Raw genomic sequence first — 14221 nt, forward strand, 5'->3', positions numbered from 1 at the left:
TCACAGTCTGTAATGAAACAGATCTCCAGGATACTCACTAATAGGTGCATGCAGCGCCACATGTTCTTGGTAGGGAGTGTAGTATTTGTACTGCTTGCCGCAGAATTCACAGGTGTAATTGCCAGTTTCTGTGAAGATGAAACAAACACAAAGATCAGAAAGGAGTGCAGAACCCTCTCACACAATCACCAAGCTCCTGACTTTTTTACATAGAAACTAGCCAGGAGACAAAAACTAGAGCATAACCCTCATGCACGTGGAACTTATCTGCCCTGTAATTCACACATCCTTTTCCCCAGCAAAGGAAACATTTAAAGCCAGTGTCCAGTGATGGACCGTGCATAAAAAGTCCAGTAGAACTGAAAAAGCTGCAGAAGACTATCCCAAAATTACAGCAAGTAAGCTTGCAAAACAAAGGAGAGAATCCATTTCTAAAGTCTGTATTACAGTTGACACAGTTTTGTCTTCTGTTTACAGACTGTGATGTGTGGACAACAGGAACGGTCAAACTAAGAAACAAACTGTCAAGTTTAAGAAAGAACTTTCATATTGGGATTGTAGATTTCTCTTGCAGGAGGAGGGTTTTTTCTGTGATAACTGCTAATTCCTGCTTTGGAGGTACTTGAAATAATGAGGAAGTGTAACCACACACTGACACCTCCCGCTCTTGTCAGTGCCAGGAAGTACAGAACTGACAGCAAGCTGCAAGCCAAAGGAAAATCCAGGGTTAATCAACTTTTTCCAAAATGGAGAATTCAGAGAAATGCTTCAGCAAAGTCTGGTCCTCTGCTTGTTTAACTCTCATTTGTTTGATGAACCCATCACAAAGGCAGTAGGAATGTGATCACCTGCCAACTCTGTCAATACACCTTAAGATCTTCTGTAATCGCTACCAGCTTGCTTTTCTCCTCAACCTTTTTCCTCTTTTCTTTGCAGAACTCTTGAGCAGAAAACACCACAAAGCTGCATTTCATAGGGCCAGGGCTGTTGGTGTTCAATGTTTGTTTGAACCTAAATACATCTTTCAGCACCCCTAAGGTCCCAACACCTCTGTGTAATGTAGTGCTTTCTGGTTTTCCTAGAGGTACTCCAGCTAATGCCAGATTGAAGCCCTTGCGCTTTCTCTTTCACATGTGAAGCTGTATAATAACTCATACTTGGACCAATCTTCTGGAACGGTTCCGGCTCCTCCTCCTTCACTTCATCTGCTGCTATGACAGCCTGGTCATAGGGGTCTGCAAGAGAACAGAACCAGCAAGAGAGCTGACAACACCCTCAGGTTTTCCTTCTACAGCTGCATGGGCACCGAATGCTCCTGCATCTGTAATGACATTTTGATCTGTAACAAGATTTCAAGACAGGAATTATAAACCCAATGACCTCTCTGTCTGATTTGTCCCTCCTCCTCCCCCTCCTCAGGTACCCCAGGATCACCCTCACTTCCAGCCCAGTCACATGCCTTGTAGGTACGTAATGTTTAAAAAATACAGAGAAAGACTGAACAAACACACTGCAAAGCCTGATCCATATTTTCTGATTTTCTTCCAGTGCATCTCCTATCTAATGATGTTATACTGTCTGAAAGTGGGCATGATAATGCAGTCTGCAAGCAAGTCAGCTAACGAATATTGACCAGTGACTTTCTACCATCTAAGAGCACAGCTAGAAACAAATCAGAACCCAACCCATTTTATAAAATAATTTAATTTATGCCTTGAACAATTCACTAAATCACCAAAGACATGAAACACCTGCTTCTTTGATTTCCAGAAGCCTGATCAATTGTATGTACAACAAAAGCCTGGTAGCTACTAGGGCTGGGCATCAACCTAAAGGCTGTAGACACTGGGGGAGGGAGAGAGGATGCTCCCTCTCCCGCTGCAATCAGTGACAAAATTCCCTTGACTCTCACAAGTGTAGAATCAGACCTGCTGTGCCTGAACTACTGAATGCTTGAAAAGGTTTGTGAAATAAAGCACACGAAGGATCTCAGCTTACCTGCCCGGTTTTCTGGGGCCCCTTCCACACTAAAAACTAACACAGAATAGAAGAAGGAGGGGAAGAAACAAAACAGAAATTAAATCCTCTTAAATGGCCTTATATTCCTCCTGTATTTCACGCACCACTTCAGCATATTTCAGCCCCACAGAATAAACCAGGCTTTGTGCCCCAGTCCCTCCTCTTCCCAGTAGCATCCACACAGGAACTATTTGAGCATGCCCAGCCCTAATATGATTCTCAAGGCCTTTGTTCTGACACTGACACAGCCCCACCTGAAGTTCAGATGCACAGCTGCCTCACCCTTGTGTTTGCTACAACACAACCAGCCCTTTGGTGGAACTGAGACAAAGTGTCCTTGCAAAACACAAGTGGAAGCGGTTACCACAGCCCTCTTGTAACCCTAGGCAGAGCTCCCTGGTCCATAGCTAAGAAGATACATTTCTGACAGAAGCAGACACATCCGTCTCACAGTGACTTTGGTCCCAGTAATTTAATTTTGGCTCCCCATGGGAGGGAGTTTGCAGTGGTGCACTGCAAGAGAACACTGGCTGTTTGTAGAGCATATTCAGATGGTCACACGTTTCAGTTAAAACCAGAAATTTTTATGGACAGCACATATTGTGGAAAACCACTTGCTTCTCTAGAGACGGTTCAGCCACTTCTTCTTTCCAAGCAGCCTCTTTCAAAAACTCTCAGGGCTCCCTCCTTGGACAAGTGAGGAGCAGTACCGACAGGTTTTAGCATACACAGCGAGGACCTGGAGTATCTGTGGGCTCCGAGTCAAGGGGCTTTAGATGCTCAATAAGCAGGGGTAAGCCAAAGACATTATATTGTTGCTTCTGTTTCCCCCAGTAGAGAAAAAAGAAACACTGCTTCTGGAGAAGGATGTCTGCTTCTGCCTGAGTGTCACCAGCCTAGGCCGCATCTACACTCACAGAGGAGAAATTGGCCTGTGAGGTTCACTGACAACTGCATCAATTCACTACCACAGTGATTACCAAGGACAAAACATTTCTCAACTCTGAAATGTGGTTTCTCACAGCAGAGCATGTTGGGAACAAACCTGGGCAGTCAGAAACCAAAAGGCAACTCACTCTTGCCCAGCAAGTAGCCAGGCCGAAAATTTACCTTGAGGCACTCAGTTCTAGCATATCCATCCTAACCATAAACCTGCAGACAGGACTGCAAGGACCAGAGGTCCCACCAGAGGGTGTTACTCTGATGCACGCAAAAAGAATCAAGCAAAGTTCTTCCTGCAGTGCCTGTGGACTCTGCCTCCACTGACAAAGGCAAGCAAGCCATGCTGTACAATGCCCTGTACGTCATGGGCCACACGGTCCTGCAGAACCACGTTTTGCCTTCCCCAACGACTTCTCCTGCTAGTTTGGGTGTCTGAGTGCCAAAACAGTACTCACCATCCACGGCATGTAGATCTCTGTGCTCTTGGAAGCAGCTATAATATTTATATTTTTTCCCACAAATGTCACACGTGTACCTAAAATTGTCTGTAGGAAGAAGAAAACAGGCCACTTTAGAAACTTTGAGGTAAAAGGCAAACACTCCAGACAACGCTGCTCAATCAGACTCCCCCATGCAGAGACACTCATCCCACATGCTCTGTCAAATCTCTAAGGCACACAGACAGCCACTGCTTCATAATGTCCCCCCTGTGCCCCGTGCTATATGGCTTGGGGCGCACTCTGATCTGTTATTTCCTATTCAGGCAGCTCTGCTCTCCGGAAGATCTCACAGCAATGAAGATGCAGAGCAGCTTCAGCCCTGCTGAAATCTCCTTTGGAAGTTCAGGGCTACGGTAGGTAAGTACTGGTCAGAATGGGGACAAACTGGCAGAGCTAAATGCAGAGTCAACATACGAGCTGTCAGAAGTCAAAGTCTTAATATGCCAACCACAACATGGACTGGACGTGCCTACAAGCTCATGGTTCTCACTGTGGCTGCTAACTGATTACTAACTGCATTCAAGATCCTGTATGGGCACATTACAACAAACAAAACCAAAGAGAACCAACAATCCAAAACACACAGGACAGGAAGGTGCTCAATGAACAGGAGGACTGTTTCATATACATTTGTACCCTAGACCCCCTCCCATCATCCCAGCAACAACAGACCCCCTTCACCACAGCCGTGTGGGGAAGACAGACATGCAAAAAAGCTCAAGATGCGTATAAATTAATTTTGGTCTGACTGGTGACAATGAATGTGTTTGGCTCAGCTATCACATCAGTGTAAGAGGAAAACTTCACTCGTCACCTTGGTGAGGTTTTTCCATCTTCTGATGTCTGACATACCCCTTGGGGTACAGACTGACATCCTTAGTCACCCCACTGCAACTTGCAGCGCTGCTGTACTTGTCAGCCGACCACAGTAGCTGATGGGTTGCATGCTACTAGCCCACTGCAAATGAAGTAAAACACACCAGCTTGTGTAGCCACAAAGGGTCTTGAAACTGATGTGTTTTACTTCACAACAGAACCAAGCTAGGAGTGTACACACCAGCTACTGTGGCTCCACAGATGAGCTGCCACTCAGTAAGCTCCCCTGCGGTAGCTCAGTTGTTTGTTTTCATGAATCCATACAATTAGCAAAGGTAAAGCCTTGTTTTTACCTCTTCCATACAGTGTTCAAACACACCAGAGTATGCATATTAAGTAAGCTGTTCTTTTACTTCTTAATAATTTTATTTTTTAAATAAATATTTTAAGCTAGTATGCATTGGTACAGTCTAATCGCTCACTTGGGTTCACTACTGCAGTCCATCAGCACATGGGGTTTCAACACTAAATGAAGAATCACTTTCCGCCTTTTATTCTGTTTGGCAGAATGAAAGTAGAAGCTATGGTGATCTATAAGAGAAAAATGCCAAATATAAAAGATGTTAAACAGCTGGGCACTGGAAATTTATCCCTGCTACCAAAAAATATTTGTATCTTAATCAGAGCACAGTAATGCTAAGCTAGACCTAAAGGATTTTTAAAAGTCTAGGCTGAAAAAGTGAGACAGAGCTCAGGTATATATACAGAGATGAAAAGGATTCACTGCTTCAAACAGTGCACTGCTTAAGGAAGAGGAGGAGGAGAAGCAAAACAGGACTGCAAGAACATTCAAGTGATAAAAGTACTGGTAGGTCACATTTAGCTATGTCCCATTATATAATCTTATGCAGTCTCCTGTGGTCAGACAACAGCGCTGAGGATCTCAACCTACCCTAGACTCTTTCCAACAACAAAGAGAATCTAATGATTGCTATGAAATATCTCTGTATCTGTTGCAAAAAAAATAAGTCAATTATTGGCAGAAAAAAATCATAACATGTCATCAGTAATCAGTCCCACATTGCTGGAGTCCCCAAGACAAGAAATCAACCTCCTTTTTGAAGTGTAATGAGCCATGCAGTAGATGAACTGAAGACTAATTCTTCAAAGGAGTACCAAATGCCAAGCACTTCCAATACCTCCATTTGGAGGAAGAAAACTATTATGGCCTTAGTTGGGAAGAAAAGTGCAAAATAAGTAAGACTTGTTAGAACAGAATAAAACTAGATGCTAGAGGCACACCATTTCACAGACTCAATCAGCCACAGCTAGTTGTAGTCACTGTAACTTAGGAAAGATTGTGGGGATCTCACTGTCAACAGGAGACCTGAGTAGCACACGCTGGGTATAACCGCTTCCTTCCCTAGGTGGTGGTGGGAAAATAAAAACACGCTAAGAAGTACAACAGCACACCCCAAGAGAATAGGGGTTTGCTTGTTTTGTTAGGGGACTGCTTTCCCTAAGGAAGAATGACCTCCAGAGATTATAGCAAAACAAGCCATTATGAGAAGTAAGAATTTGTTCCAGCTAGTATTGGTACTAATCTCTTCCTCAACTCTTTAAATAACACCCAGCAAATGGTACTAGGTCTCAGAGACAAGGAGGTTTAGAGAGAATTCAGAAAGTTATCAGAAGACCGCCCATGTGCACCTAAGCTTCACCCTCTGTGAACAGCGGTCACTCTTCCACGGCTGCACCCGAGTGCCAGACTTCTTCCTTCTTACCCAATAAAGCTGTCTTTGCTGACAGCCACCAAATACTTGCAGTGCTGTTCCCAGCAGTGAAAGCTTTCTTAGCAAGAAGTTCACTGAGCAAAATTAGCCTGTAGACTACTACTTTTCCTGTTTGGGGTTGTAACTACTATACCAACGTAGACTCCAGCTGGGGCACTGCACCCAATATGCGTAACAGAGCTTTCAATGGGAAGAGCTACAAAAAGACTCCAAGTGCTCAGGTGTGCCTGCAAGCCCATACTGAAACCCCCACACCTAAACCTCTGAAGAGATGGTACCAGACATAGCCAAAGAAACGCTACTTAAGCAAGTTTGCTCAGATTCAAGCTCTCTCCTGTCACCAGGTAGACATCGATGCAGTGCAGCTCCACCAAAAGCAAAATCATACCAACAGGCACTATCAGGACTTTAGGAAAAATACAGGGAAAGATACTAATTAGCCCGCCAGCACAGAGGTACAGTGCTGACCCTTTCTGGTGTTCAGGCAACAGTCCTGCAGAAGGCATCCTTGCTGCAAGCTGAGCAATCACCATATTACACTGCTGCAAACCTAGAGTTTCATAGTTAACAACTGAACTCCAGCAACTATCATGCCTCCTTCATGCTCTTGAGTCTTTCCAAGGCAAGTAGTGATTCCAGAAAGGGGTCTAAGGAGTAATGGCTTTATATACTTTGTCAGCCCACATTTAACCTTGTGAAATACATGTACCACAATACAGCATCACATCTTACTAGAAAAACAGGCAAGCAACAGCCTTGTTACAAGGCAGTTCCTCAGGTATAAAGGACGGATATACTGAGATATGTCAAACAGGCAGGTTTTTCAAGTACCCCAAGCAATAACTCCATGGGACATGAAAGCATTTTTGACCACTCTTCTCGCAAGTGCACCTCTAGTAAAAGACAGGGAACGTGCTGCTCTTTTCTGCCTGTCTCCAGGGGCTGCTGCCAGCTGGCTCCTGTCGTGCGGCCTGTGTTCAGCAATGACTCGTGGCTGCTTAAATACCCTGCCCTAGGGATGATCAGCCAGGTCATCTTTCTTCCCAGATGTTGTATTAAATATGTTGAGAATTTTTTTTTTTGTTGCTTCGTTTCAAATATTCAGCAGAGAATAAATTAGGTATTTCATTTTGGCAGGAAAGAGGGAGGGCAGAGAGCACATGCCCAACAGTGGCAGGCAGAAGAAGAGGCTTCTCTCCTTAGGGCACTTGGCCCAGGGCCTCGGTGGATTTTGCTCTAGGAACACAGGAAGGGAATGACAGCAATCAGAAATTTGTTGAAAGGTCAGAACTTCTGTATCACAAGCTAAAAATACAGATCACTTAACCCACCCTCCTCAGTGCAGGAATCCAAGACCACAAAAACTGTGTGCAAACTCGTTTCCACTGGGCTCTAAGAGCTCTGCACAGCATCACAGAAACCCAAACTGGAAACAGTTACATACAACATCCAGATGACACCCCTGCAATGACGACAGCACATCCTGTTAAGGGTCCAGAATGATGGGGTCTCCACATAGCAGGCTGCAGGAGCTCCTTAAGGACTTCTGCAAGGCGAAGACTGATTTTCACCTGACCCAGAATTCATACTGACCTTTCAAATGGAAGAAGCTACAAAAGCTACTTGATAGAAGAGGAGCTCTCACGGCAACAAGGCACTTTGCAGATACTCTTGAATCCTAAGTGATCCTACTCTTACAGAGTACTGCAGAAACAGCTGTCTAGTAGGGACAGCTTCCATACCTGGAAGGGCAAAACTGCTGAATGTAAATAGATTGCAACAGCCTGAATTATTCTAAAATAAAGCAATGTTCCAGGTCCCAGTCAAGAAAAAAAGCAGCAAAATTAAAAAAGAAGAGAAGGCAGCCTGGACAGCGCTACTTGTCCTGCTCCATGGCAAGGGTGGCACCTTTACACCAGAAGGTTTGAAAATGGCAAAGGAAGCACCAAACTCCAGGAATCCCACATTCCTGGCTTACCTTGGGAAACAAGGTTTCTCAAACAGTTCATAAAGTCCAGCAGCATCTCTGAAAGGGGAGGGGGGCTGGATTTCTTACAGTTAAGCCCTCTGCAATACATTTATCTGTCATTGCACTATTTGAGGTTGTGATGTTTCTCCCCCTAAACAGGCTTTCTGGGTGAGGCTTATGTGACAACATATCAGCATTGTCCTTGCAGTCACAGCCAGTGGATCACAGGAGAGTCCACGAGATGCTCTGATGCTCAGTTTCACATTCCTTAACTGTTTCCTGAGAATCTGCTGGCAGATGCTGGATTCGTTCATTACAAGTCCTGCTGGTGATAAACACAGAGGGCCGGAGCTGGTGAATGGTTGGAAAAAGCATCGGCTTTCCTGGGATGTCTGCCTCACTGAAAGGAACCATGAGCAACTCAAATATTCTTCAGTAAGAGCCAAAGCCACCACGACTAAACCACCTGATGCAAAGAAACAGGAAAGGCTGGCATTTTCTGAGATCTGTGCTGCATGCTTGCCACCGGGAAAAACCTTCCCAGTTTGTGCCCTGAGCGCAGACTACCTGAGCAGCCTCCCCAGAAGAAGACCCAAAGTGCAGCTACTGCTTTTTACAACACAGCAGGGAGAAAAAACATCTGGAACCCTCACTTGTTTCTGTGGATTCCACCCAGGGCAGCACAAAGACAGCTCTGGAGAGAGGCTTCTTCTCCCTTTCCGCAGACAGAGGGGCACCTAGATGGAAAGGAACATATTTATGGCTTCCTAAGCTAGCAGGATATTCCCCGCGCAGGTTCACGGACAATTCCTTTGACCTAACCCTTTGGCATCTTTCAGCGCTTCCTTCTAGATTCTGGACTGACAGTGGGGAGAGGCAGAATGCAAGTTTGCAGACACAGAGCTCAGTGCCTGTAGACCTTCATCTACTCCTCACTCAAACTGTGTTCTTGCACAGAAGTTAGGAGCTTTACAACTGCATTTTACAGCCAAGTATAAAGTTGCCAGTAAAATCAGTTGCAATCTACTTCAGAGCTCAACTTCAAGGTGCCTAATAGCAAAATTCCTTGAAAAGGGAGCAGGACTGAGCCCAAAGTCAGCAGCAACCCCTTAAGAGGATTAAAGTATCCAGAGTTACATTAGCAAGGATTAAATAATAATAAAATCCAGAAATTTGGAAAGGACAGAAACCCTCACACACAAAGGCACAAGCCAGCTCCTAAGGAAAAAACTTTCCCTGTGGGCAAACTATTCCAAGATCACTCATTTCATGATCATTTACTTCCTTCCCACAAACATTTGGCCTTTGTCAGGAACACAGGAGACATCTAGGAACACGCTGGCTTAACCTAGCACGGTGCTTCCCATGCTCCGCAAAGGGGGGTCCCTCAGGCTGCAAACTACCAAGCCAAGAAAAAGGTAATCCAAAACCCTCACGCAGAAGGGCCAAATCCCTTGAAATTCCCCCAAAATGGTGCAAGATGTTAGCTCACCTTCAAGCTGCCAAGGGGCTAAACGACAGGTGAGAGGGCATGGAGCCACAGGCTTGTGTCTGGTTTCTTGCTGAAGCATTTCAAAGCTTAGTTCCAGCTCCTGAGAAGAGCTGTTACAGATGCATTCAGTAGCTACAGGACTGATTTCACCTTACTGCATTTTTTTAAGCTGCTTTCAAAGTAGGCAGCCAGTGAATTCTATGAATTCTGTGATACTTCATCCAAACCATGTGTCAGCTGAATGCATCAGCACAATGGAGATAGAAATGCAGACCATCCAGGGCTGTATGTAATCCCTCCAGGTTCAGAAACCTGATGCCAGACTAGCAGGAACTTCCATACAGAGGGGAATATCCTGAACTAATTTCTGAAAGACAGCCCCCTTGTTCGTAATAGACCGATGGTCTCATACTGTAAGGTTTTTTAAAAACATTTTCACGAAAAGGTGTTTTGGGTACTACTCACTGGATATTGAGAGAGAAAAGACTTCCCAGGCGTTCTCAGGATGTTACACATGAATGGATTTCCTTCTCCCACAGTTAAAAGTATGTCAAAGTTGAATCCAAACAGACAGCAAGTATCAGCAATTCAAAGCAAAAATATTATAGCGTTTTACAATTACCCCCAAAATCAGTATTATGAACCAGTCTATTCAGACTCCATGAGAGAATTCAGACGCACCAGACAATACAATTAACAACAGCAGATCTAGTTTCATACTTCTTCATTCTGGTGTCACTACAGGGCAGTGTTGGGTTTTTTTTTATTCAAATTGTAACTAAGTGTAAGATAGAGAATGTTGAGAAGAGTGTGTTAGGGTGCTACTACCAGCAATTTGCCAATGAACAGTCTTAACACTGCATAATGAAAAAAGCCCAGGTGTACTTGTACATACCTAACTTGCTGATGCAGGAAGATTTATCTATAGAATCAATAAGAATGCTGAATCTCCACCTTAAGTAAAAAATTCAATTCAGCCTACACTGTGGAGTTATGCACAACACACAATAAAGGCCGTTTTATTTTAACCTCCTTTTGGAATCAAAACGGTTTGGCTGGGAACAGACTACTTATCTACTTTACAACTGTTTAGATTAAATGATGTAGCACTAAGAGGTTCATAAAGGAAAAGCAAACCTCATCTTGACTTTTTCCTACTCATTTGTCCATGACTAGAAATTTTGTTCTTACTGTGATTTCCAGATGGGAATTCACATGGAGTATCACTGCCTCATTTCCAAAGTTGAAAGGAAAAGTGATAGTTAAATGGCTGAGCAGCACTGAAGAAGAGATCCTAGCTCCATAAAACGTTGTAAAGAATAAATCAAATTAAAATAAGCTAGGAAGAATGCAGAACCCTCCTCTCTACAGTCACCCAAGATAATCAAGAACTCCAACCTTTTCGCTTAGGTTGAAAGGAAGAGGTCTTAAGAAGGTAATCCTTGCATTGCTCTGCCTTTCCCGGTTATGAATATCCTTAGACGTGAAAATACTGAGAACTTAAATACTTAAAATGTTTTGGGTTTTTGCGTGCTGTTGAGGTTCAACATTGTTGAAATGCCAACAAGCAGCTCAACAGACAACAGTTTGGGCTGAAAGAAGAATTTGGAATAGTTAATGGCATTGCTGTTTGTACACCTTTTCTGTTGATGAATTTCAAACCGTGTTGCAAGATGGAAAGTGTACCCCTTCTTAATGAATGTCGGAGGGATGTATTTCTATCTTCAGTAAAGCTCTCCTGGCATTTTCACAACATACTGACAGATGATCAGAATAGTCTGGGGTTACTAACATTCTTATTCTTTTTTTATTAGAATAAATGTATTTCTCCATCAATTTTGCTGCCTAGGAACTCTGTAAGAGATTTGTTGTGAAGTATTAACATCCAGATTTCTGTAAATAGGGTCTATTTGGTCAGTATCTGGGAAAGGGGCAGAAATTTAATTTTTATGAGTGTATCAGCCATTTTCTGTACAAGGTCATGTGAAGATCATAGATTTCTAGACAACCTGAAAGCCTACTTTTCTAAAACCTTAGATTAAAACTACATACAGAGAAATTGGTTCTCTTCAGAGCTACGAACTGCAGGACTTGCACAAACATCAAAAACTCCAGCATGACTGCATGTGTGTCATGCTCCTGAGTTCATCTTATGTGGTTATAAGGCAAGATACCCAATAGGATACCCAAAGTGAGAACATCCAAAAAGAATCCTTAGTATGACAGTTATGCCAGAAGAGCAACTTCAAATTTACCCTGTTAAGAAACAGATCCAATTGCTACTTGTTTCATCCATCCTCAAAAAAGATGCTGGGTACTGTAATGTGAAGGCACTGGTTCAGAACTAGCAGACAGCAGCAGAGAAAGGCAAAGGGAAGTGAGCCTCCCATGTTACAGAAAACCTGAGAAACTGCAGTGATAAACTCTCTCCCATTTCAGTCCTGCAATGTACTCAGAAAAGGAGGACGTAGGAGCAAGACAGGAGTAACCTGTGCTAAGGTGCAATGGACAGTACTGCACCTTGCTGAAAAACTCTCGTTCCAGGGAGGAATGAATGATCCCAGCCCCAGAGCTGCGAAGAAATACGCTTTTGTGAAAGGCAACAACTACAGGACTGAACGAACACGTCTCAGGCTTTAAGGTCAAAATTTCTTCACACTGTAGATCCCAGAACTAAATTCCTTATTATTTTCTTAATGTCTTCTTCCTGCACTGAAATTTATCATTCTTGGTCTCAGCCCACTGGTCATTTAAATTTGAAGATGAACATATTCATCTCCTTGTTAGGCAAATGGGAATCTAAAGAGACTTTACCTACTTAAAATGCAAGCACATTAGAAAAATAAAATCCATTTTTATAGCTCTCCCCAAGGAGCAGGAGAATTATTAAATAAGAACATTGGAAAAATTAATCACAAAGTTGTAAATGACTAACTGTTCACTTTGGCATGTGTACGTGGGTGTGCACGCATACATGCATCATTTACATGAGGCTTTTAATTGTGCAAGGCATTAATAAGTTTTACCAAGCACAACAGTGGAACTTTCCATTTTTTGCTCTGGTACCCCCCAAGAAGTAAAAGGAAATCAAAAGCTAAAATTTACTTTAAGGAAACATTAAGGTTGCAAATTTGAATATTTAAAGTTAATCAAGAAATGGAGATGCTAACGGTTCTTCCTTAACCTTAAATTAACACCAGCAAACCACTTACGTATCTTCCCATCACTAGTCAGAACATTAAAATCACCATATCCTGTATGCGTAAGGTCTGGGCAAGAAAACCTTAATTTTGAACATATTAATTTCATGGTTTAAATTCACAACCCTCAAAATGTTTTTGCACATGCAAGACATTAGCACTATGCCTCCACAGTCAACGTTTGCAAGGCATATTCCAGCCCACATCCTTGCTTCTAACCTTTCACTGCTTTTTCAAATAAATTCCCTCTTAGGCTGAACTTTCTCATGCTTAGTCAGAGCCCAAAGGGAAATATGTTTTTAAAAGATCAGGCCAATCATTTTTTATTTATGGGGTTGTGAAATATTTACTATGTATTCCATTTTGGAAAAAAAATACTGCAATTTTATTTTTTTCTCCTTGGAACTAAATAATGTCACACAGTGGACACACACGCCTCATGGATGCTGTCCTGTACACAGGTGATGGGCTTGAATGCACGTGGCTAAGAAACTGGAAAAAAAGTAATTCTGTTTGCAGCCTGTAACATCCTCAGACCCAGATGAAAGTTAGTGCCCCCCCTACCACCAACTGTCCTGTCTTAGGCCAGCATGCACACGTAATCTAGCAAACAATAAGCAAGTATGATACTACTATGGATGAGGAAGGAGAAAATAAAGGCTCACAGATGACAGCACAGTTACATTTAATTTTTAAAAGATGTGCCTCTGATGAGAATTTCAAACAGCTACCAGAAGTCAGGGTGTAATCACAAACTAAAACATATCTTGCATTGACACATAAATGCTTTGCTACATTTAGGTACTTAGTAAGACAGACTGAAGATCTGGCAAAGAGAAATGTCTCAGACATCGTAAGGTCCCCACTAAAAAACTATGCCCCAATGTGAAAGCTTCATCATGAGAGAGCTGAACAGGTTGGCAATGTCACAGAATCACAGAAATGTCAGGGCTGGAAGGGACCTCTGGAGGCCACCTAGTCCAACCCCCCGCTGAAGCAGGTTCTCCTCGAGCAGGCTGCACAGAGTCACATCCAGGTGGGGTCTGAATGTCCCCAGAGAAGGAGACCCCACAGCCTCTGGGCAGCCTGTGCCAGTGCTCGGTCACCCTCAATATAAAGAATTTTTTCCTCAGATGGAAATCCCTGTGTTGCAGTTTGTGCCTGTTGCCCCCTGTCCTGTCGCTGGGCACCGCTGAAAAGAGCCTGGTCCCGTCCTCTGGACACTTGCCCTTAAGATGCTTGTAGACATGGATAAGATCCCTCTCAGCCTTCCCTCCTCCAGGCTAAACAGGCCAGCGCTCTCAGCCCTTCCTCGTCAGGGAGATGCTCCAGTCCCCTCATCATCCTCGTAGCCTCCGCTGGACCCCCCCAGTAGCTCCCTGTCTCTCTTGACCTGGGGAGCCCAGAACCGGACCCAGCACTCCAGATGCAGCCCCACCAGGGCTGAGCAGAGGGAGAGATCACCTCCCTCCACCTGCTGGCCGCGCTCC

At 43.7% G+C, this 14221-nt stretch overlaps 1 protein-coding gene across 18 annotated transcripts in view; it reads right to left on the bottom strand.

Moving 5' to 3' along the window:
• ZNF618 (zinc finger protein 618) overlaps positions 1-14221 on the bottom strand; it is a 162180-nt gene that overhangs the window by 41850 nt on the left and 106109 nt on the right. For 10 of the 18 annotated variants that reach the window (XM_056350971.1, XM_056350957.1, XM_056350960.1 and 7 more), the window contains 5 exons: positions 8693-8776; positions 3417-3506; positions 1999-2034; positions 1158-1235; positions 39-128 (listed from right to left, as the gene is read on the bottom strand). In XM_056350971.1, coding sequence (XP_056206946.1) covers positions 39-128; positions 1158-1235; positions 1999-2034; positions 3417-3506; positions 8693-8776 — 378 coding nt within the window. The remainder of the gene's footprint in view (positions 1-38; positions 129-1157; positions 1236-1998; positions 2035-3416; positions 3507-8692; positions 8777-14221) is intronic. The other 8 variants (XM_056350965.1, XM_056350973.1, XM_056350974.1 and 5 more) reach the window with 3 other exon arrangements.

This window comes from Falco biarmicus, chromosome 9 (genome assembly GCF_023638135.1).
Source record: "Falco biarmicus isolate bFalBia1 chromosome 9, bFalBia1.pri, whole genome shotgun sequence".
NCBI lineage: Eukaryota > Metazoa > Chordata > Aves > Falconiformes > Falconidae > Falco > Falco biarmicus.